Consider the following 23,098-nt stretch of genomic DNA (forward strand, 5'->3'; position numbering starts at 1 on the left):
TTACCCATGCATACATCTGGTAAATAAAAACTATTTTAAAAAAATTACTGATAGGTCTAGAAGGAAGTTACATGGATAATTAAGAACCTTTGCTTTATACCATTTTATTTGGTTATCTCATCAGCTGTTAGGGGTTTAATTATTATCTCTATGCTGCTGATTCTCAAATCTATATATCCAGTCCTAATTTCTTTTCTTCTAGTGTTCTTGTTTGGTTTTCTGGAGGTCTTTGGACAAGCCTTGGTTTCAGTTCAGTAATCACCACAAGAATAGCCAGGGATAAAGTCCAAATTCTTTATTGTCCCCTTGCCTATGACTGGGCAGTTTTCTTTCAGATTGGCCTTGGTCTCAATGGGGAAAGTGCAGGAGGCCAGCCACCACGGTGGTGTGAGATGAAGTGCATCTGTCTCTGAGTCTGTCCCAGTTTATATGCTCTATTTTAATTACATTATCATAGGTGTGAATCTTGTATAACTATATTAAATACTAAGTACATGTACTGAACTAGAGAACTATTAATTACCATGCTAAACTAGATAACCATTGTCATCGATTCCACTGACTTAACATCTTGTAAGAATCCTTGTTTCAAATACAAGAGTTCTGGCCTATAACATTTCCTGATCTCCAGTCTCATCACCAATTGCCTGATACTTCTAAATTGATTTCCCCTAAGCATCTTAAACTCAACATGTCTCAAACTAAACTCATTATCTTCCCCACTCTTCTGAGAAAGCTAGATGGTGCAGTGGATGGAGTAAGGAAGAACTGAATTAAAATGATCTTGGGCAAATCATTTAACCTCTTTGGGCCTCAGTTACGACAACTGTAAAATGAGGATAACAGAAGAAACAACCTTACAAGATTGTTGTGAGGATAAAGTGAGTTAATGTTTGTAAAAAGCACTTAGTACACTGCATGGAATATATAAGACATTATGAAAATCCTTTTTTCTTCCTCTCCTCAACTTTCATATTGTCAATCAATGATACCCTCACCTTCTCAGACAGCAAATTTATAATTTTGCCTAACTTTTTTTATTTGAACATTTTTATTTATAGTTTTGAATTCCAAATTCTATTTCTTCCTGCCCATCCCTATCCTTAAGACGGTAAGCAGATATGTTATATATGTGCAATTATTTTTTTACCTTAACATGTATTTTATTTTATTATTTATTAAAGCTTTTTATTTTCAAAACATATGCATGGATAATTTTTCAACATTAACTCTTGCAAAATCTTGTGTCCCAATTTCTTTCCCCTTCCTCCCATGCCCTTTCCTAAATGACAAGTAATCCAATATATATTAAACATGGTAAAAATATGTGTTAAATCCAATATATGCATACATATTTATACAATTATCTTGCTGCACAAGAAAAATAAAATCAAAAAGAAAAAAATAATGAGAAAAAATAAAATGCAAGCAAACAACAATAATAACAAAAGGAGTGAAAATGCTATGCTGTGAGATCCACACTCAGTTCCCACATCCTCTTTCTGGATGTACAATGGCGCCCAACGTGGACGCATCAGGAATTATCAGGTTTTAAAAATATTTAATATTCAGAATTAAGATTCTGAAAGATCAGGTAGAAACGCCACTTAAGAGGGAAGGCAGAGAAGCAATATGGACCCAGGTAACTCTGGGATCGGTCTCAAGGACACAGCTGAACATAATGCTTATATAAAGAGGTTAAAGAGCCAGATGGAAGATCTTTTAACAAAGATCACCACTTTAGAACATCAGGAAGCTTGTAATCAAGCTCCCAGAAGGCTACCCCCACACCCATTAAATATAGCTTGGAGAGGGAGCAACCTAGAGCTAATGTATTTGTAAGACAGTATAGGGTATAAAATGCGACAGCAAGAGTTGCTGGAATTGCAGGTTAAACTACAGATTGAGATAGAGAAAGAAGAAAAAGCTAGGTTACTACAGATAGAACAGGAAGAGTTCAAACAAGTGGCTGAAGTTAAGGAGGGAAATAAAAGGACCACATGGACTAAAGTTGTAGAAATTCTTCTTAGCATTTTGTTGGTTTACCTCGTGCATTATTGTTTTAAAGAATCTATTGATTACTCTTTGAGAAGAAGTTTAGTTCTTTTTATGTGCAAAGCTCAGGTTGGATTTTAAATCAGCCTTTGGGGAATTTTCCAATTCCTCTTCCCTCAGCCTCACCTTTGTGGGCCAAGGGGGAAGGGGGAGGAGGAAAAGGAAGGGCGATAATATCAGCAATGCCCATTAATCCATTTAAAACTCCCATGTCTTCATTTCAAAAGACAGGAGTAGGCTTTATGGCCCAAGGCAAAAAGGAATTGTGGGGTACTGACTATAATCAGAAAAATTTTAAAAATACAGTTCAGTTAATTTCTAAGAAACCTTACAGGGATAAGACCTTGCAGTTAGAGAGAGTGGAATTTTATACTTGTAAAACTGCTAGGATCGTATTTGGAGAGTTGGAACTCCTCTTTTCTTACCTCGTGGACCTCGTGGATTTTTCACTTCCACAGGTGGGCTTGATTTCCCAACCCTCCACGAGTATTTATAAAACAGTGTTTATGTTTAGAATGGTTTGGAAAATTGCTGTTTTAATCACTAGAATAAATAGTGTGTGATCTTTGACCCAGGAGGAAAAGTAAAATCAGATTTATTGATTCACACTCCTGGAGTACAATTCGGTATCAGAAACTCAAACTTTGATTTTTAGGCAAAAGAATTCAGGGATATAGCCGAGTGTTCTTTTTTCATTAAATGTATGAGTGGCAGACCACTGAAAAGGTATCAGCTCTTTTAAGAACTTAGAGAGCAAGTGAGAAAGCACTCAGATAAATATACCCTACGTGTCCATTTTCAGAGTGGACCTTCAAATCATTTATAATCAGGCTGCTAGAATCTTATATTTGCAAATTGTGATAACTAAAGAGGAAGCTAAGAGCATGGCAGAAGGCTACACAGCTTTTCTTTCTTTCACTTTCCTATACTCCCTATAGGACAAAACTCTTATGGTTTGAAATTTAATGTTTTAAGACCAATGGACATTATGGCTTCATTCCAATCTGGAGAAGCAGCTAGACATGTGATCAACCATTTTTCCATTGTAGAAATTTCACATGCATTTAAGACAGTTTATGGATTGACTTACAAATATTTTGCCTTTAGGTGTTTTTGCATTGAATTTGACTTTGCCCATTCCATTGGCATTTCTTATAATCCTATTAGTAAAGTCATTACTGCACAGACTATCCCCAAGATCTTCTCTTCTAAACAAGAGAAGGGAATTTTGGGATATGCACAAGATGTGGCAATACATATATGTGATTGCTTGCAATTTTTAAATTTTGATTTTACATTTTTAAACACTTTTGATTTTACATCTTTAAAGTATTTTGATTTTACATTACTATTTTGATTTTATATTTTTAAGTTATTTTGGTTTTACACTTTTAATCTATTTCGGTTTTACACTTTTAAATTATTTTGGTTTTACATTTAAAAATTCTTTGCCTTTTACCTTAGCAATGCACTTTGGGCATACACAGAAAGTGCAGCTAAGTGACAGACTAACTTTTGTCTGACTTTTGTTAATCTTTTTGACAACAACTTTGTTTCCACTGTGATGTGGAAAGGCCTGGATGGCATTTGGAAAGGCCCAAGTTGGGCCCTGGGTACATTCCTTCCTAGGTGCAGATCCAGCAGCAAGAGTTCATCCCCACCAGAGACATGTGTAACCTGGGGATCCAAGAGAAGGACCAGACAACAGCCCAGAGGGTCCAGCCAGATGTCCGCAGCCCTTCAGACGCTGATGGCAGCAATGTCCCTCCTGACCGTGACACCAGAGACAGCAGACACAGTTCCAGTGTTGCAGTTGAAATGGACTGTCTTGGGTGATATGCAATATAAAGACTGTAAATGGACAATGGGCCTGTTTGCTTCTCCCATGGCTACTTGCCATATGGTGGCCTGGGAAGAGGCTTTGCCCTATGCTTTCTATTGAAGGACTGTACTTTTAAATTAGTGGGTGAAAAACCAACGCACCCACCTGCCATTGTTATTGATACAATGTTTCTGGACATGGCTTTGCTTATGTGCACCTGTGAAACTAGAATTGCTCTAGGATTGTGACAAGTGCAATAGAGAATTGTGATAAGCTAGAATTGTTCTAGAATTGTGAAAAGTGCAATTGAGAATTGTGATAAGCTAGAATTATTCTAGGATTGTGAAAAGTGCAATTGAGAATTGTGATAAGCTAGAATTGTTCTAGGATTGTGAAAAGTGCAATAGAGAATTGTGATAAGCTAGAATTGTTCTAGGATTGTGAAAAGTGCAACAGAGAATTGTAAGAAACTAGAATTGGTCTAGAACCGTGATAAATGTAACTAGAATGTGACAACCTACCTCACTGATATTTAATTGTTAACTAGAATTGTGATGTTTTACCTTGTTGACTTCCCACCTCAGTGTTGACATCCTACCTTATTGGCATCCAACCTCTTCGGCCTATTATCTCGAGTATGACTTTGGTGAATGGGTTGAACACTTGGGCCACTGTTGAGCCTGGTTCTCATTGTCATACTTCTATTTACTGATCTGCTGCTTTGTACCTCCTTGGGCATAACACTCTGTCATCTCATGGATCAAGTGACCTATAGCTGGTGCTAAAAGTTTAGCTTGATGAGATGTGCGGTTCCCACAAAACAAGAGAAGGGAATTATAAGGGCCCTTTAAATGGGCGGACACGGTGCATCAGGAGATTGAGGCCCAGAAGTAATTTCTGTGGATATTAGGACTGCCTTGTAGGTGGGATCTTGGCCACGTTGAGATAGCTTCGTAATGGGTGACTCTCTCGCTGATTGGCTGTGTGTGTGACCTCACAGGCCCTATGTAAGCCCACTGCAGACAACAGTCGCTCTTTTTAACCTGGCGCTCTTTACCCTGGCTCCCTAGCCTGGGTGGCCAAGCCAAGATGGATAGCCAAAAGAGGTAAGGATTTTGGTAGTGAACACGTGGGTCTTCTGACCAGGTGTTCACTCGGAAACTAACAAGTCAGGGCATCAGTCAGGGCATTATGTGAGTAGGTATAATAACGGCTTTTAAGATACATGTGGCTGTTCTTGAGTACGCTACCGGTTATTAAGCTATAGATTCAAGAGACTGTGCCCAGAGACCTTTGAAGGCCTCAGAGGAGGCGAGCCAGGTAGAGTTCACACTGCAAAGGTCAGTGAAGAAAGGTACTCTGTTGGGCCTAGGACAGACTAGTAATTGTAATTGCCAGGAGAGCACGTTACAGATGGCTATCTTTATCACAAGATCATTGGAACTGGCCTGAATCATCTCATTGTTGAAAAGAGCCAAGTGACATGATTCTGACTCTTCTGTACATAATCCACATTTTGTTCCCAGTCTTTTTTGAACATTCACAGAATCTCTTACATAGCCCCCCTCGCCCCCCAGTCGGACTTCCCTATTACCTCACTCTTACATTAATAAAATAGTCATTTGGTTAGTCTCCCTGCCTTATATTTCTCCCACTCCAATGCATCCTCCACTTACCTGTCCTAAAGCTTAGGTTTCACCACATTACCCTTCTTTCCCTCTACTGTATAAATTCCCATAGTTCCCTACTGCCACAAGTGGGGGAAAAAATCTAAAATGCTATTTGGCATTTAAAACATTTTGTAATCTAGCTTCTTCCTACTTTCATGATGTTCTTACCTTTTTCTTTTCATCATGTAATACTAGGTTCACCTAACTCCTTGCTAATCCAAATTGGTCTCCTTGCTGTTCCTCACACAAAACACTGTTTTCTTTTTCATTGGCTGTCCTTAATTCCCAAAATGCTCTTCTTTCTTGTCTTTCTCTCTAGCTTCCTTCAAGGTTCCTCTCAGATACTAGTGTAAGAGGCTGAGATTCTGGTTCTCCCTACCCTCTTAATGCCTTCTTATTTACTTCTTATTTAAAATGTACATATTTTGCTTACATAAAGATGTTAGCATGTTGCCTCCCCTGTTAGACAAGAGGGACTATATGTTTACTTCATTTTGAACATTCAGCACAGTACCTGGTAGATAAATGGTTAAGAAATGTTTGTTGACTAACTGACAAAGAATTTTTTTTTTTTCAGTTTAAAATCAGACAAGAATTTATTAATCACTTGCTATGTGAAATGCACTATGCTAAACATTGAAGGTACAAAGAGAGCCTACAAAAACAAAAGTAAAAAGCCATGCCCAGGAAGCCCAGTCTAATGAGGAAGAGAATGTACAATTATGTACATTTGTGTGTGTGTGTATGGTTTTTTTTTAAATTTTTACAAAAATTTTATGCATAGGTAATTTTCCAGCATTGACAATTGCAAAACCTTTTCTTTCAACTTTTCCCCTTCTTCCCACCATCCCTTTCCCCAGATGGCAGGTTAACTTTGAATTGAATTTCTTTTCATATCTAGTTTAGCAGTCAAGTAGGTATAGTTAAAGAGATAATATCATGCTTCTTGTAAACTATGATATGGGAGAAAACACTTTATGGCAATGATCATTTGGTATTTCAATAACTAAATTCTCTCAAATGAAGTTCAAAGAACATGTGAGAACCAGTGGATTTTACTACATAGTGTATGTATTCTACATTACTTAAATTAACATTGCTAATTAATTTATTAGAGAGATATTTTCCCCCAATCTTATTTCACTATTCTGTGATTTTGTCAACGTGACTACTTTATCTTACCACAAACATTGTGCAATTTATCTATGATTTGATTCTTTTTAAGGTGTAATGTTCAAAAACATATCACTGGGCCAAATCCCCCCCCCAAACAAAACAAAACAAACAAACAAACAAAAAGACTAGGGAGTCAGAATGTAGTTAAGTTGGACTTTAAAGACAAACTCATAATTCATCAATAAGTATATACCACAATAAATTCCAACTTGGTATTTTATACCAATATTTACATTCTTTTGGTACAGCTTTTGATATAATCTAGAATCAGATTTATGCCTGAATGAGACACTGGAGAAGAAAATTTTTAAAGGTTTTAAAATTAAATACCATCCTCAATTTAAATATGTTGTAATCTTTGGGTTCACTAGAATGAAATTTAATTTTTTTTTAAACTGAGAATTCATCTGACATACAGTAAATTTTGTTGAAAAATCTCTGATTCTGATTATATTTTTACTTTTTAAATATTTTTTCTGTTGATTTTATTGGAGTGAAAGACAGCAGACTAGGTATAGGTTCCTTTTTTATTGGCTCTTATTCTTAAAGAATAATAGGCTTAAGAAAATTGACATATAGATAATAAATCAGTCTCTCTGATTTTCATTTGTTTCTTTCATTTAAAACAGAGGACTCATTTAAAAAGTCAACACAGCTAGTGCTGTGGAAGTGGTGAGTTCTCAAAGTAAGCCTGCCTTTCAAATGCTGAATCTCTTCCTAAGACCAACTTCCATGTCCAGCATTTGGTACATGCTTTTTTTCTACCTTTTTATCTCTACTATTCCCCATATAGTGGCTAAATAAACTATCACAATAAATTAGTTTTACATAAGAGTAATAATGAATTAGTACAAAAATATGGCAGCAAACAAGACATTTAATGGGAATAGGAACAGATTTACTGCACAGACATCTTTTTTTTTTTTTTTAATCTATAAATTGAAGCAGATTACCGCTCTGAAATTCAAACTCTGAAATTCTGTCACACTTTGGTAAATTATCAGCTTTTAAAGGTGCAATTTGAGTTTAATAAAATGTTACTCAATAGAAAGGGAACAAAACAAACTATAGAACAATGCTAAGGAAGTAAATGGTAAAAAAAAAAATAAAAAACAAAAAAACAAAAAACAAAAAAACAACAACAACAAAAAACCCTAACCCTAATGGTCAAATAAAACAGGTTATATAATCCTACAAAATAAAAGCGGCAGAATTGATAAGCATAAAAAACTACAAATGATTTCTTACACTATAGTGTAGCCTTGCTTTGTACCATAAGAATTCCCAGACTGCGTTATACCCAATACTTGAAGATAGAACCTAAAATGATCTATGTGGAGTTGACAGGGATTGCTCTACGCAGTGTTCTATGCAGAATTCCTCTCCATGACATATCTGATAAATGATTAACCAGCTTTAAATGAAGGGGAATAAGTCCAAACTTTTGTTATAATAATTTAATCTAACATAGTCCAAGGACAAGAGAGAAGGAGGGAAGAATACAGCAGTTAGACTAAAATCATAATAGTCATACTATAAATTTTAAGTGTCATTGAAATATTAGACTACTCAATGAAAAAAGATGATAAAAATGGTATAAACAGCTAATTCTGAACTTAGAGCTCCATGTAGTGCCTACTGTTGATCGCTAATGAAGAGGGTTAGAAAGTATGACTTCTCCATGGTCATAGTTAATAAAAAGTTGCCTTTGCACTGACTCTAAATCTAGCACTGCACTCATTTGTCTATCACATTTTCTTAACAAATAACTTTCCAAATTCTAGTTGAACAGTCAAAATAATGTAAGAAAAATGATGGATTTATTGTTCAATTGAAGAAGTTTAAAAGCTTCTCTATATCATTTATTAAAGGCCTCACAAGTGCTAAGCACAAAACAAAACAAAACAATAAACAAAAACTAGTCCTGGCTCACAAGCTGCTTAGTCCCATGAATTTCCTGCTACCCCTACAAAAAAGAAAATTTATTATGGCCTTTACTTTGGATCAAAGAATGCTGAAGTAACATTTTCCAGTCACAACTATGTTTAAGTATGTAACTTTCATATCTAAACTTGACAAATAAGTTTTGATGTACAATTGTATCCTCCTTCCTCCTTTCATAGCAAAATCCAAATTGACTTTGCCTCAAAACAAAGAGAATAAGAATAAGAAAAATACCAGGGGGATAACTGACACCCAGAAGAATGGTAAGATATGGAACTATGAAAAAGATTTTGAGGCAAATTGGGTGAGGAGGGAACTTACCGATTAAAGAGCACAGGACAATAATGAGTTGTACGATTAGGGATATTAGATGAATTCTATCATGGGTCAATATCCTATCCTGAAGGTACTGGTATTTTTTAAGGATAATGCACAAAAAAGGGGGGCCAAAATGTATAAAGCAACAACATAAACTGTTTAGGAAAGAATTCAAAATAGGCACCTCAAATGTTTTAATTCAATAAGGTATACAGTCAACATTACTAAAGTACAAGTGCCATGAATCAAAGAATAAACAGAATAAAAATGACATAATAGATAATACAGAGAATGATGGAAACAGATCTATTCTAGAAAAAACAAACAGAAAATGAAAATTTTAAAAGTAATGAAAATAAATTGGAGGAAAAAAAAGAGAATACCACTTGATTAATTAACTAGGAGCAAAAAGCGTGAGTAAGAATTAAATAATTACAAAAAATCCATAAAAGAAAAGAAATTAATAAGCAACACTCCAAAACCAGAGAAAAAGTAATAAGCAGAATGGGGAGAAGGAGGAAAAGTGGTTAAATAGGTCAAGGAAGAGAGCCAGAAGATCTTTTTACTCTCCACAGTAAATAGGGGGTATTCTCTTAAAAAAAAAAAAAAAAAAAAAAAAGAAAAGAAAAGAAAACAGGAAGAATTAGATGAGAGTTTGGGAAACATTGGACACCTAGCAAGGAAGTCTGATGAAAGTAATAAGCAAACTGGAACTATGATGGAATCTCTCTGCCAAAATCAAAGCAGGTGATAAATTTCCATCCTTTAATAGTGAAACATTCTTCAGAAAATGAAGAAGCAACAATAGGAACTGCACTGAACCCAATCTTGACAAGGTGGAAGACTTGTAAATGACAGAAAACATGGGGGAAAGCAACCACTCCATCACAAACTCTGTGATAGTCGGAAATGAATGCTGGATTTGAGGACACATTTTAAAAGGCTTCAGGAAAAGAAGTATATTCCAGTGACCTAAGATACTTTAAGGGAAATAAGCCTAAGAAAGGTTTAAGGACAAAATTCTGAAAAGATAAAGAGAAAGGATTCTGGTGAAGGACAAAAATGGAACCTGATGTGACCACACAAAGAACTCATTATAAAATTATATTTATTAGAGAGATATAAAAGAAAAGGAAGCAAGGACAGGAAAAAGATGAATAAAAAACACCTCCCACTGTGATGAAAAATTCCTATCAAGAATAATACAGACCAAAAAGAATAGGGGTAGGTAATGAATAAACAAGAGGCACTTGGGTAAATTGGAAAATAAACAAAAATCAAAGAAGGGTTAAGACTAGCATTAGAGCTTCAAGAAAAAAAAAATGAGAAAGAATTTGTGTGAAGGCTGAGTTACCTAATTTTTATTTAGTTCCTGTTTTCTCATCTAAGATGAAGGATTGCTGGACTGAGAAAAAAAAGGATAAACATGCTTTGTTTACATATGAGTGTTGCCTACATATGAGTGTGAAGAATTCTTGATCACAAAATGCTCAAAAATAATTGGCAGACACAAGGAAGATTTTGCCTTTATGATGTATTGCTCCATTTTCTATATAACACAAGATATCCACTTTCTTAATCTATGTATCCTGGAAGTACAAACAATCCATCATTGGCATCATTTTTCTTTAAAAGAAATAATTATAGTTTGCACTCCTCTAAATGTAGAACCCAAGATAACTTTCATGATCAATAAACATTTACTAAGAATATAATATATGTTGGGTCATATGCTAGCTGTTAAGTGATTTAAAAAAATAGTACCTGCCTCAAGCTGTTTATATTCTAATGCAGAGAAAACATATTACTTCAAAGGTATTTAGAAAACAAATAAAAAATTAATTTTGCTGGGGGAAGACAGTAACAGGAAAGGAAATTAGGGAAAGCCTGATGTGCAAAGTGGTACTTTGAACTAAATTTTGAAGTAAACTAGGAATTAAGCCATAGAGTAAGTCTTTGGTAGAAGGGGTTGGGGGGGGAGGGAACTCAATTTTTAGAGCTGGGGACAATGTAGTCTAACTCCTTCACTTTATGGACAAAGGAATTAAAGCCAAGAGAGAATAATCTAGTCCGAGGCAAGGGTTCTCAAACTACGGCCAGTGGGCCAAATGCTGCTGAGGACGTTTATGAAGCCCACCGGCTTATGGCAAATGGGCTGAGGGGCAGAGACAGAGTGTGAAGTTTTGTTTTTACTATAGTCCCGCCCTCCAACAGTCTGAGGGACAGTGAACTGGCCCCCTATTTAGAAAGTTTGAGGACCACTGTAAGGTAGGATGAAAACAATGAAGTCTGACTCTTAGGATAAATTCTTTTTACTATACCTCCTTAAAAATGCCTTTTAGCTCCACGTGATCTAGAACAAAGAGGTAACTAGAGTGGGCTGAATTCTTACACTAGAAATTACTAAATGTGCTGACATAGGATTTTATTCAACATAAAGAATACCAAGGAAATGGTACTATCACTACCATGTCAAAAACAAACAAACAAAAAAAAACAAACAATGAATACCAAAGGTACAAAAATTATAGCATTTCACAAGTCTCTGTTATCATTCTTATTCTTCTGAATAAGTGTGCAGGGAAGTAAAGTAATCAAAAACACAATGAAAGTTATTAATAACATGGATGAAAAAAATCATTTAAAGAAGCTGTTTGCGCTATGGTTTTTTTACTCTTAAATAGTAGTTTCAGGTACATATGAATTTATGCGTTAAATATTATTTAAAATATATAATGTAAAATACACTGTCAAAGAGAGTATTTTTTACATTTATCTGAAGAATTCCATAATTTGTTTTTTGGGTTAAAAAATAGTGAAAAAGAATTCAGAATCATATACAATTATTCAATAAAATGTGAACATGAATACAATTGGAAAGGAAATAAATACTGAATAAAGCTATGATCAAATGTACAGATGGATTTATGTCATTATTATTGTAGCAGTAGAGTATGTGACTATTCATCTGTCATTCTTTACCCTCACCATATCCTACCATATATTTCCTTAACAGCATTTTCCCCACATGAATAATTGGAATTTTTCTGTAAATAACAAAACAAAACAAACAAAACAAAACAAAACAAAAAAACTCCTTAACTACCCAAAACAAACAAAATAAAAACAGAGCAAATTTTGCCAAAATTGAAAAAGAATAAATAACAAACAACAAGAAACAGTAGGCTGATATCTTATGTGTGGATAATGAAGTATTAACAGCAAACTGAAATGATTTCTTAATAACATTGATCTCACAAACCCCCCAAATTTTAAGTAATTTGAAACATCGATGTTTTGACTTTTAACTGAGAGCTTCAAAAGATTTACAATAATATAAAAGCAACAAGTTGTGGAACAGTATAATTAGCATAAATAATAATATACATCTATTTTTAACAAGAAAAAACTGAGAAAGATTTGAAGACTGTGACATGTTAATGTTTTTTGACACAAGGGTAAAATAGGTTATATAACTTGAAGGTACTTAATTTTTAGAGACGAATTTTATTGGAGACAAACATCACAAAAGGAAAGCAGTTTGGCTACATCTACCCAAAATGGCTATTCAGTTTTTAAAAGGGCAAAAATTTTTAAATTGAGTGATATGTTTTTTAAGTATTTTTAAATTGATAAATTACTATTTCATAATAACAAACTGCTTTACCAAATTAAATTTCTTACGTAAATTTCTAAATATTGATTAGATATGCATATATATACACACACACAGACACACACATACATATATATATATATATATATATATATATATATATATATTTACATATATGTAATTAAGACAACTTACCCGTGTAAAAGTGCCTTCAAAGCCATGAATATCTAGTTGTGGTTTCTGAGCATAAACATAAGCATTGATGGAGAAAAGGTCCTAAAACAGATCAAAGCTTAATTAATTGAAATTTTATAATTCAAAAAAACTACAAAGAAAATTTCAAAAACCAATTCATATTCACTTTTTTTTTCCATAGAAATAATGTAAGAACTGTAACTCTATACAATATGCTTTTGTACAAAAACTGAAATAAAATCATATTATTTTTCATCTGGGGGAAATTCATGGATCTAGGAGGCTAATTCCTTTGGAGGAACCTGAGGAACACAGAAGTAAAGAAATATGTTTAATGCTTTACATTTGGCTAGAGCATCAAAACTAGTTTGTCTTGTGTTGCCTATTGTATAAATCCCAACTTTAGAGTTGGATAAGACCTTAAAAGACAACCTTTTATAAATAAAGAAACTGAAGTGCAGGTCACCAAGAGGATAACAGATATGAGAAGTAACTTTAAAAATAACAGAGAATATCAAGAAGAATGTTTAATTCTAATTCCTATCAGAGTTTTTACAAAAGTTTTTAATAGAGCCTAAAATTCCAATACATGTTACAAGAGATTGACAAAAACACTAGCTTAATGTGCATTTTAAACTAGTTGTTGTCATGTTATCAAACCCAAAGTAATTGATTCCAACACCTAGTGAATGGCAAAAGCACCCCCCCCCATGATTCCCAAATCAATGTGCTTATATTATATCTGGAAAAGATGAACTTTTATCATATTTTTACCAACCATACACACAAAAAAGAAAATCAACTGTGAAAGAAAAATTTGCTTCCTTTTTGAAAGGGAGAAGGGCTAACATTTTTGGCAAGGATGAGAACTAGCATATGACCACCACAGTGTCACACTGATACATTATAATGTCAGGAGCAAACAAGGACTTCCCCCACCATGTTGGGACAAAACAAGGTCAACAGCCATAAAGGATGGAGAAGATGTGATGTGTAAGCCTAGGAGAAAATTTAACCAAGAATGCTAACAGCTCTTAAGCCATTCCCAAAAGACAATTAATTTTTACACTGACTGAAAAATTCATTTTAACATGATGTAATAATATTCTCTTAGTGTCACCCTTTCCTTAGTCCCTAAAATCAGTAGTGAGGCAGCTAAGTAGGTACAGCAGCTAGTGTACTGGGCTTGCAGTCAGGAAGACTTTTTCCTGAATTCAAATCTAGGCTCATAAATTTAGTACTGCCCTATCACCCTAGGCAAACCACTTAACCCTGTTTGCCTCAGTTTCCTCATCTGTAAAATGAGCTGGAGAAGGAAATGACAAACCATTCCATTGAATATGATTAAAATGACACAACAAAAACAAGTTTTGGTAGAAATCTATCTTTTGAAAATAAACTAAACTATTTAAGATGAAAAAAGCCTTTTCTAAACTCCATTTACAAATTATGTCCATGATGATGAAAAGAGGTATGTAAAGACCTGAATACAACTAGAAAACTCAGAAGCTCTTTCTTCAAATAAAGTCCTTGAGATGAATCTTTCCTTTATGTCTGTTATACTATCTTATAAATTACTTTTCCTAAATTGAAGATTTGACTGTGTCATTTCCTGGTCATACATTCAATGGTTCCCTATTGCCTATAAGATCAAATATAAACAAATACCTATTTGCCACTTAAATGTCTTGCCTCCTTGCTATCTTCCCAGACTCACACAATTCTCTCACACAACACTATAGTATGGTCTTAATGGTCTATTTGCACTTCCTCACACATGGTGCTTGATTTTCTCATATCCATGCCTTTGTACTAGTTGTTCCCTATAACTAGAATGTTCCTTACCTCACCCTCTAAGAAATTATGGTTTCTTTCACTACATCTCAAATATCAACTTTTGCAAGATGTCTTTTCTTACTCCCTTACTTCCTACCTCTCCCTCACTAGAATATCAGCTTCCTTGAAAGCAGGGCCTTCTTTGCTTTCTTTTCTTTTTTTTATGGAGTAAAGGGTGGGGATATGGTTTAATGCCAGGACTTAGCACAACTGCTTGGCACACAGTAATTGCTTAAAAAATGCCATATCTCCTTAAGTAGAATGTAAAATTTTTAATGGCACTGCCTATATTTTTATCTTAAAAATTTATATGCCTAGTGCCAATTCTTTGTAAATATCATAATAAATATTAATTTTAAAAAGCAAATAGAAGCAGATAGAAGAATACAAAGTAATAATAATATATAATGTCATTTATAGTCTTTCAGATGTTTCTATTTAATTTTTTAATTTTCTAAATGATTAGTTTGATTTTAAGAGTATGTCAGTAGTTTCTGGAAGAAACTATTACAAAGCTATTTAATTCTTTGTATCAAAAGGACTTATTAAAAAATGAAAGGATCAACAATAAAAAATAGAATAAAACTTCAAGGGAATGAGTTCTATGGATACACGGTATTCAGTTTTGACAGGCACAAAACTATTCTCTGAAAAAGAGAATAGCTATTAATTCCAAAAAATGGAACGTACTGGCTTCTTGGACTTACAGAAGTAACCTGAGATCATTTTTACTCTTTGTCCACTCCTTTCATTTTACTGAACATATAGAGATCAGAGTAAATTAGTAAATTGCCTTGAATTCCTTTGAGAACAAATATATCAATAATGATGTAAACATTAACAAATCATAAAAAGATCCTTTTCAGAGTATAAATTGATCACTAATATAAAGAGAAATAATGTTTTATAATTATCATAATACTACTCAAACTCTCATAAATATAATTCTACAATAATTGCAATAGGAGAAATAATAATGGACTCATGATCTTTCAATTTATTCAATATGAGTTAAAATTTATAAGCAATAGAAAGGCTGTTTTCCTTAAGTTCTATATTACAAAGACACCAAAAACTCGATGTCAACAAAGTAATTTTTAAAAAATAAAACTTTTATATGAGATACCTTCTAAAGTAGAGCAACAAATAAGCTATCAACAATCCTTTTATATGCGCATAACCATTTAGTAGAATGAATTCCATCTATTATATTAGTCATGAATTGACTGAATAATGACATAATAATGAGAATGTCTTTCTCTGCATTTCACAATAGTAATTTAGAAATCACTCTAAAGTTATCAATAATGTAGGAAAGCCTCTTCTATTAGGTCAAGGGCAACATTTGTTCGCCTTACTTAAAGGTCATTAAAATACATCCTTAATCATAACATGTGGTTCATTACAAATAAAATTGCCTTTGGTTCAATAAAACTAATTAAATGTAAATGGTATTGTTTACTGCTATATAGATCTTTTGATATAAATCAGCAAGTCACAGTTTATTGAATATTACTGTGACCTCATTGCACTTAATAAATTTGTTTGATCACACAAACCAGGAAAAAATTTCCAGACTATCTACACTGCCTGAAATATTCAGTCTCCTCCACATATGACTATGAAGCCACAGGAAACCTAACCTGGGGAGGATTTTCAATGCAGCTCTCTTTAAATGACTTGTTGAAATTTTAATTCTCTGATCACATTAAGTGATTTAGGAAGACAACAAAATCTGTTCTGATCATCTTTGGTAGTAGCATCATCTATTCCTTAAGAAAAGCATTAAAGGTCTGTGTGTTTTTTATTTTGGGTGTCACAGCAGATAAGGTTACAATACTAAATTGATGATGAGACTGACAGCTCATGACAACATTAGATGCCCACAATCCATTACAGTAGATACAGATATCAAAATGAGCTACAATTATGGGAGCATAAGCACCTAAATGAAAGACCAAAATTGTCTCACCTGTTTCCATAATGAAATTATAGCTTTCTTCTCCACTTAAAAAAAAAACAACAAAACCCTATTATAGATGTGTCAAATTATGTGAAGCTAAAAACTTCAAAACTTCAAAAACTAGCAATGGCTTCTAAATATTAGTATTTTTTTAAATTAAATATCCTTTTTATAGTGAAGTTTCAAATATTAAAATATTTTCAACTGACAAGTATTTTAACCAATTCTTAATACTAAATGCATAAAGCATGAATTCTGAAAATGAGATAATATATGTATTAAATGTAAACACTAGGAGAGCTGGTTCTCTAGCTCTACAAAAATCTATATAACGTCCAAAAGTTAGACTTGAGATACAGTGCTTCCATTCTGAAGCTCAAGGTTCCTGATTTGTAAAATAAAACAAGGGTATGAGATAAGCTCCAGGGTTCCCCACAATTTTAGCGTTCTAAAATTCTACATGTTATAATTTCATATTTACTTTCTACCAAGCCATAGGTATTTTATAAATGCTGTCAATATGACTACTTATAATCATATCAAATTAAAAGAGGAAATGCTAAAAAGTTTTTAGAATATATTCTACATAGTTAATATTGTAGTTGCTGATTTTATTGCAACACTTAAAAAATTAAGAAAAAGGCTAAAACTAGATACATTCAAACACTTGTTTCAGGCTTTAAAAATCCAGTTATTTTAAAGGTAGGCCAGCAGGTGGCATTCAAGAATTATGATGTTAAATTTTGATTTATTAATTATTTTCCCAGGAATTACTCTCTATAAGGCTTCCCAGAAAATATTTTTAAAAATCTATATATTTTACAGGATGCCTTTTTTTTTTTAATTTAGAAAAGTGAAACTGATATATTTAAATAATTAAGTATATTTTATAGAAGGAAAACTAAATGATCTAATATTTCTACTAATTCCCTAATTGTGTGATCAATATAATTTCTATATCTAAAATGTTTTATTAAGCCATAACAAATTTTAAAAGCACATAACAAATTCTTAATCACAGCTATTTAAATAAGAAATAGAATTGAATAATTAACTATTAAAATCAAGCCAATTTTTTACACTATTTGAAAATGCTAAAATGGATTACAAATAATCCAGTCAAAACATGTTAAATATAAGCTCCTGGCAGAGATGATAAAATTCTTAAAAAGTAAGCCCATCTATGTTGAGTGTAAAAGCATTAACCTAGTACCAAAATTGACAGCTTCACAGCAATATGAACTATTTCCAAGTGCTTAACTTATTAGCAATTGGGATGTAACATATTAAAATGTTATACAAAGAAAATATGAGCTTATGAAATGGCTGCTTAATCTCTAAAATAATGAAACATTAAACAAAGCATTTTTAAAATCTTTTGGAAACTTTGGCAGAAGACAGGCTCCTATGCCAATGTTTAAAATAGTTTATCATTTAAGTTAGTAGAATTCAGGAAAGTTTTTTTTTTTTTTTTAATGCAGGAGTTTTGAGGATTTTTATATGCAAGAAGGGAAGGATCTAATGAAGAAATCAACAATACAAACATATGGGGAAAATTACTGAAATAATATTCTGAAAACATATGAAGATGATAATAAGGCATTATCACTAGGAAATAACGAAGGAAAAAAAATGGATCATTATCTCTAAATCATTTACATTTCCTTCACTGGGACCACTAAAGACAACTTTATTTCATACTGGTTCTACGGATTGAAGGGAAACTTTTATTGTTGAGTTATGATTGTTGATGATTATAACCATCAGGTAAAATATATAAAGGATAGGACAACAGTGACTCCTTTCTAGCATTAGCTGGCAGGTTCCTCAATTCTATTCCAGGAATCTCAAAAAGCACCTGGTAAGCCAAATTCACCATTTTCCAAGATGTGTTTGACCTGTTTTCACCTCCAGTGAACATCATACTGAAACTCCATTTTTGATAGTCAACATCTCAACTCACACAGTTGCCTCTCCCCTTTGGAAGACTAGAGGGTGAAACAATAAAAGTTCTCCCAAATATTTCCTTTATAAAGGGCTCTGAGCTTTCTGAACTTTACAAGGAACTCTTTAATTTTTTTTATGAAAGTATCAACTACACAGAACATCATGGCTCCTCACTGGATATCCCCTAAAAAGCCTCCCCTCTTTTCAACTTACTTTTGTGTATTGTCTTGTCTTACTACACTGTGTTTTATCCCCTTTATCAAATACATTTATTCAAATGGTATATTAAGGTTACATGGCAATTTCCCCCAACCACTGTTCTCCCCTTAATACTACCACAGGTTTTCTAAATGAAAAAGCAAGGGAATATATGTATAGGCTATACACAGTCAAGCAATCACCACCACCACAACTGTAGAAATTTGACATCCTTTCTTTCTTTGGAGGGCGTTCATAAAGTTTGCTAAAGAAATCACACTGGTAATGGATGAGTTATTCTGGTATTCAAATGGGCTGGCTCCTCAAAGGATTATACTGCTGAGAAAAGTCAAGTGTGTCTGTGCTGACTAATGCCAGTATGGACAAGGTAGATTACTCAGCTGTTGGACATAGATGCTCCTAGGAAGGACATGGTCATTCAAGTGTTGGTTTACTACAAGACTGCCCTAAATAGATCTCTAGCTTTTTGAGGTCTTGTCACAGTTTAGGATCTCTCGTAGAGAGGTCAATACTTTAGCCTCTCTGCTCATTCTCCAATGTGTAGCTACAGTCTTTTTCCACCTTCCGGCACTGGATAGAACTGGGTCAGGACAATAAACCTTAACCTAGGATGAGCAAGTCTTTTCTCTTTTGATTCCTTCAGACCTCAAAGTTGCAGCATAGGTCTATCCTCTCTTATTTCCCCCATTAGACTGTTAAGTTTCTTGAGGGCTTTCTTTTTCTTATTTGTATCATTACTGGTTAGCACAATGCCTGGCACATAGCAGGTACTTAATAAAATTTTACTGAATAAATTAGATCCTACAAATTTGGCCTGAATTTCATATTCATCATTCATATTCATATTCCTCAGATAAAGGGCACCAAAAAACCCCCAAACATATACGTCCAATATAGGCAATAAAACGACAAAACAGGAGAACCTAGTCTACCATTTTGGTAACTCTACTTCTTCATTACCCTCACTAAATCCAGGCTAGAAACAGAAAGGGGCACATCTAGACTGTAGGAACTCCACTTAGTTCAATCCATGGATCAGAGGAGAATTGGATAAGCTCTACTGCATTCTTATAAAATGGAGAGCATATTCCATTCCCTTCAAGCACCTGTAGAGCTATATAATCTCAATTTTTCTATACCTCCTAATTGCAGTGGATGTCATTTCCCCTAGAAATGCTCTTCTCTACAAATCTGTTGAATCTTTAATAATGTCTTAATAATACTTAGGAATTTTTCACTGATTAAGGAATAGGACAGAATTTACTTCCCCATTTATATATGCAATGAGGGGTGACTGAGCATAGGCAGGCTGAGTAATCCTCATTTTGGGGTTGAGGGAAAAGGGATTTATGAAGAAGATTAATGGCTCTAAGGGAGGTGATGGCATGACATTCAAGTGAATTGAATTTAAGTGACGGAGAGCTGCAAATTAGACTGCTCATGATTGTAACTTCTGAACATGGGGAATATCAGGGACAAATGGATGAAGTTCCTGTTCTCTGAGTACTCTCAGGAGTGAGATAATTGATAGCAGATGGGTTGTTAGTCCCTAGTTCAGCCTTCTCATCTAGTCTATGGCTCTGAGATCTGTACATAATGATTATTTTTATTTCATTTTACTCCATTCCACCTGTATATACATTCATATATACATATCCCCAACACACACACACACACACACACACACACAATTAAATGGATAGGAAAGATTAATTTCTGATCATTCTAAAATAATCAGAAGAGGTTACACAAAATCACTGCTACGGTGGATCTCTATATATAGCTCTAAAGTCACAAGGCCATGAATTTATTCATTTGTGATCAATGAGGAGAATTTTGTGCATGAATGCTTAGTTAGTAATTATTAAAATTCTGCAGATTTAAGAGGATTTAACTGTGTATGGAATAGCACCTTCTGTTTTATCAGTTAAAATATTAAATACCTAGCACATAATCTTTCTTTTGAGGTTTATAGTTTGAAGATAATTGCAAAGTAAAACTTCTGAAATCATGCTAATTGCTTCCTTTCAAAGTGATTCTTTTAAATGTGTTTTCTAATCATGCTTAAGTAAATCTTGGTAGTTTATTACTTATTTTAAAATTAATTTTAATGTGCATTAACTTTCAATTCTAGATAAATTTTGTTATGCTATTGTAAATTTTGATAAGTTAAGGAATACTTTCTAATTCAGTTAGTCAACAGATGCTTATTTATTAAGAATCTATTGTGTAACACGAGCAAAAATGTTTCCATCCATTTCTCCCTGATGTTCCCTCATGTTCAGAAGTTGCAATCATGAGAAGTGACTGATGAGTATTATCAGAAAAAAGTCTGAATACATGTGAAGCACAGAAACAGAGATTTTTTTGGGGGGATATGTATAGAGGACATAGCCTGTTTAGTAATTTTTTTTGCTTAATTATACTTATTGATTACAAGTTTTTTTCTTTTTCTATGCTTTTTTCTAAAAACAATTTCCCCCCCATCCTCTTCATTATTTGTCTTCGCTTTCTGTTTATTCTAGGTTTTCATTCTCTCATTAATAAATTCTTTCTTTGTCTATTATTCATAGAATTAAACCTTCTAAATACCTACATGGGGTTACCTCTTCTGAACAGCTTTTCTGTGTTATTGTCATGTAAATCTTGACCCAGATCCCAAGTCTCCTTTTTAAATATTTCTCTATCATATCTAGGAGTTGTTATTTTCTTAAAAGAAATAAGGAACAACTTAAATAAGAGGAATAATCAGTGCTCAAGGTTGAGCCATGCCAATGTGTGCAGTAAATAAAGTACTGGACAATAGAGTTGAGAAGACTTGAGTTCAACAGGTCCTCAGAAACTTGCAAACTGTATGATTCTGGTTAAGTTCCTTCCCCTTCTTCAGCCTTCTTCCTCTGTAAAATGAAGATAACAATAGGACCTACCTCCCAAGATTAAGTATAAAGCGATATTTGTAAAGCAATTTACAAATCTCAAAATGCATATAAAATTCTAGCAATTATTATCATTTAAAATAGTAATTCTACCAAAAGTAATTTACAATTTTAGACTTAGACCAATGAAATTATCCAAAGGATATTATTATAGGACATGAAAAAAGTAAGATTCACTTGAAATAATAAAAGACCTAGAATATTAAGGGAAATAGTGAAAAAAGATATGAAGAAGGAATAGTACAGAAAGCATCAAAAAATACCTTATAAAGCATAGTAATTTCTGAAAACTATCTAGAAGTGGATTTTAAAAAAATAGAGAAGTGGATCAATTGAACAGAATAGACAAGGGAGAAACCATGCAACTCAATAATCCAGTATTCAATGAAACAAAAAACATAAATTAGTTATGTTAAAACTCCGTATTTGATAAAAACTAGAAAAGCAGTAGTATGGCAGAAACTGCGCTAAGACTAATGTTATTAAATTTACTCTGGAATACATTCACAATGGATAGGGCATCTTTATGTTAAAGATATTGATGTAAATGGTGTCTTCTTTAATCTTGGTGGAGGGTCAGAAAGGAACCTTTGGGTGAAGGGTGCATCTGGCTCCCAAACTCTTCCAGTCTCTGGGAGGGGACACAGCCATTCAAGGTAAGTAATCACATTTAATTGGAAATCTCAGCCTGGGGCATAGTCACTCAAACTGCTCCCCATCTCCAGGCCAAGACTAACCTGATAAAACTAAGGGTTTGTCAATCCATCTTTGCAGAAGTGCTAATAGGATTTTGCCCACTGATGAAGATATATTTTTTCTCATTGTAAACCCATCTTTGCTAAAAATCCTAACAGATTTGCCCATTAAGAAAGCTGTTTTAGTGCAAATAAATTCCCTTTTGCCACAAACTTAGGGTTTGAGAATTCTTTTGCAAAAATCTGAGACATGACCAGAGGGGTCTCTTACCCTCAATTCTGGAACCTCATCAATACTATTTAAAAATATAAGAGGAATAAATCATATCTTTCAAAGTTATGAGTAGAAAATAAATTGCTGACCAAGCAAGCGATATAAGCAATTACAAAAGATAAAAGTGATGTCTGATCCCATGAAGCTGAAAAGCTACTGCAGAATCAAAATTAATATACTTACAATTTTAAAAAGGATGTAGTTAAATGAGATGGAAAAAATCTTTGTATCAAATTTCTGATTAGGGTTTAATATCCAATATATATTATATAAGCAATTAAAAGGCATATATACACACACAGAGATAAGTGTATGTGTGCATAGACACAAATATTTGGGTATGCATAGATAAATTATATATTATGTTATATATATATATTTATAGTATATGTCATTATTACATTTATAATGTTTAATACTTTTTTCATTCAT

The 23,098-nt window shown here is 33.4% G+C and overlaps 1 protein-coding gene across 4 annotated transcripts in view; it reads right to left on the reverse strand.

Moving 5' to 3' along the window:
• Positions 1 to 23,098, reverse strand: part of ATP9B (ATPase phospholipid transporting 9B (putative)) — a 448,624-nt gene that overhangs the window by 259,589 nt on the left and 165,937 nt on the right. For all 4 annotated transcript variants that reach the window (XM_074273531.1, XM_074273522.1, XM_074273514.1 and 1 more), the window contains exon 9: positions 12,797 to 12,877. In XM_074273531.1, the coding sequence (XP_074129632.1) occupies positions 12,797 to 12,877 (81 nt within the window). The remainder of the gene's footprint in view (positions 1 to 12,796; positions 12,878 to 23,098) is intronic.

The sequence above is a fragment of the Sminthopsis crassicaudata genome, chromosome 1, assembly GCF_048593235.1.
Source record: "Sminthopsis crassicaudata isolate SCR6 chromosome 1, ASM4859323v1, whole genome shotgun sequence".
NCBI classification, from domain to species: Eukaryota; Metazoa; Chordata; class Mammalia; order Dasyuromorphia; family Dasyuridae; genus Sminthopsis; species Sminthopsis crassicaudata.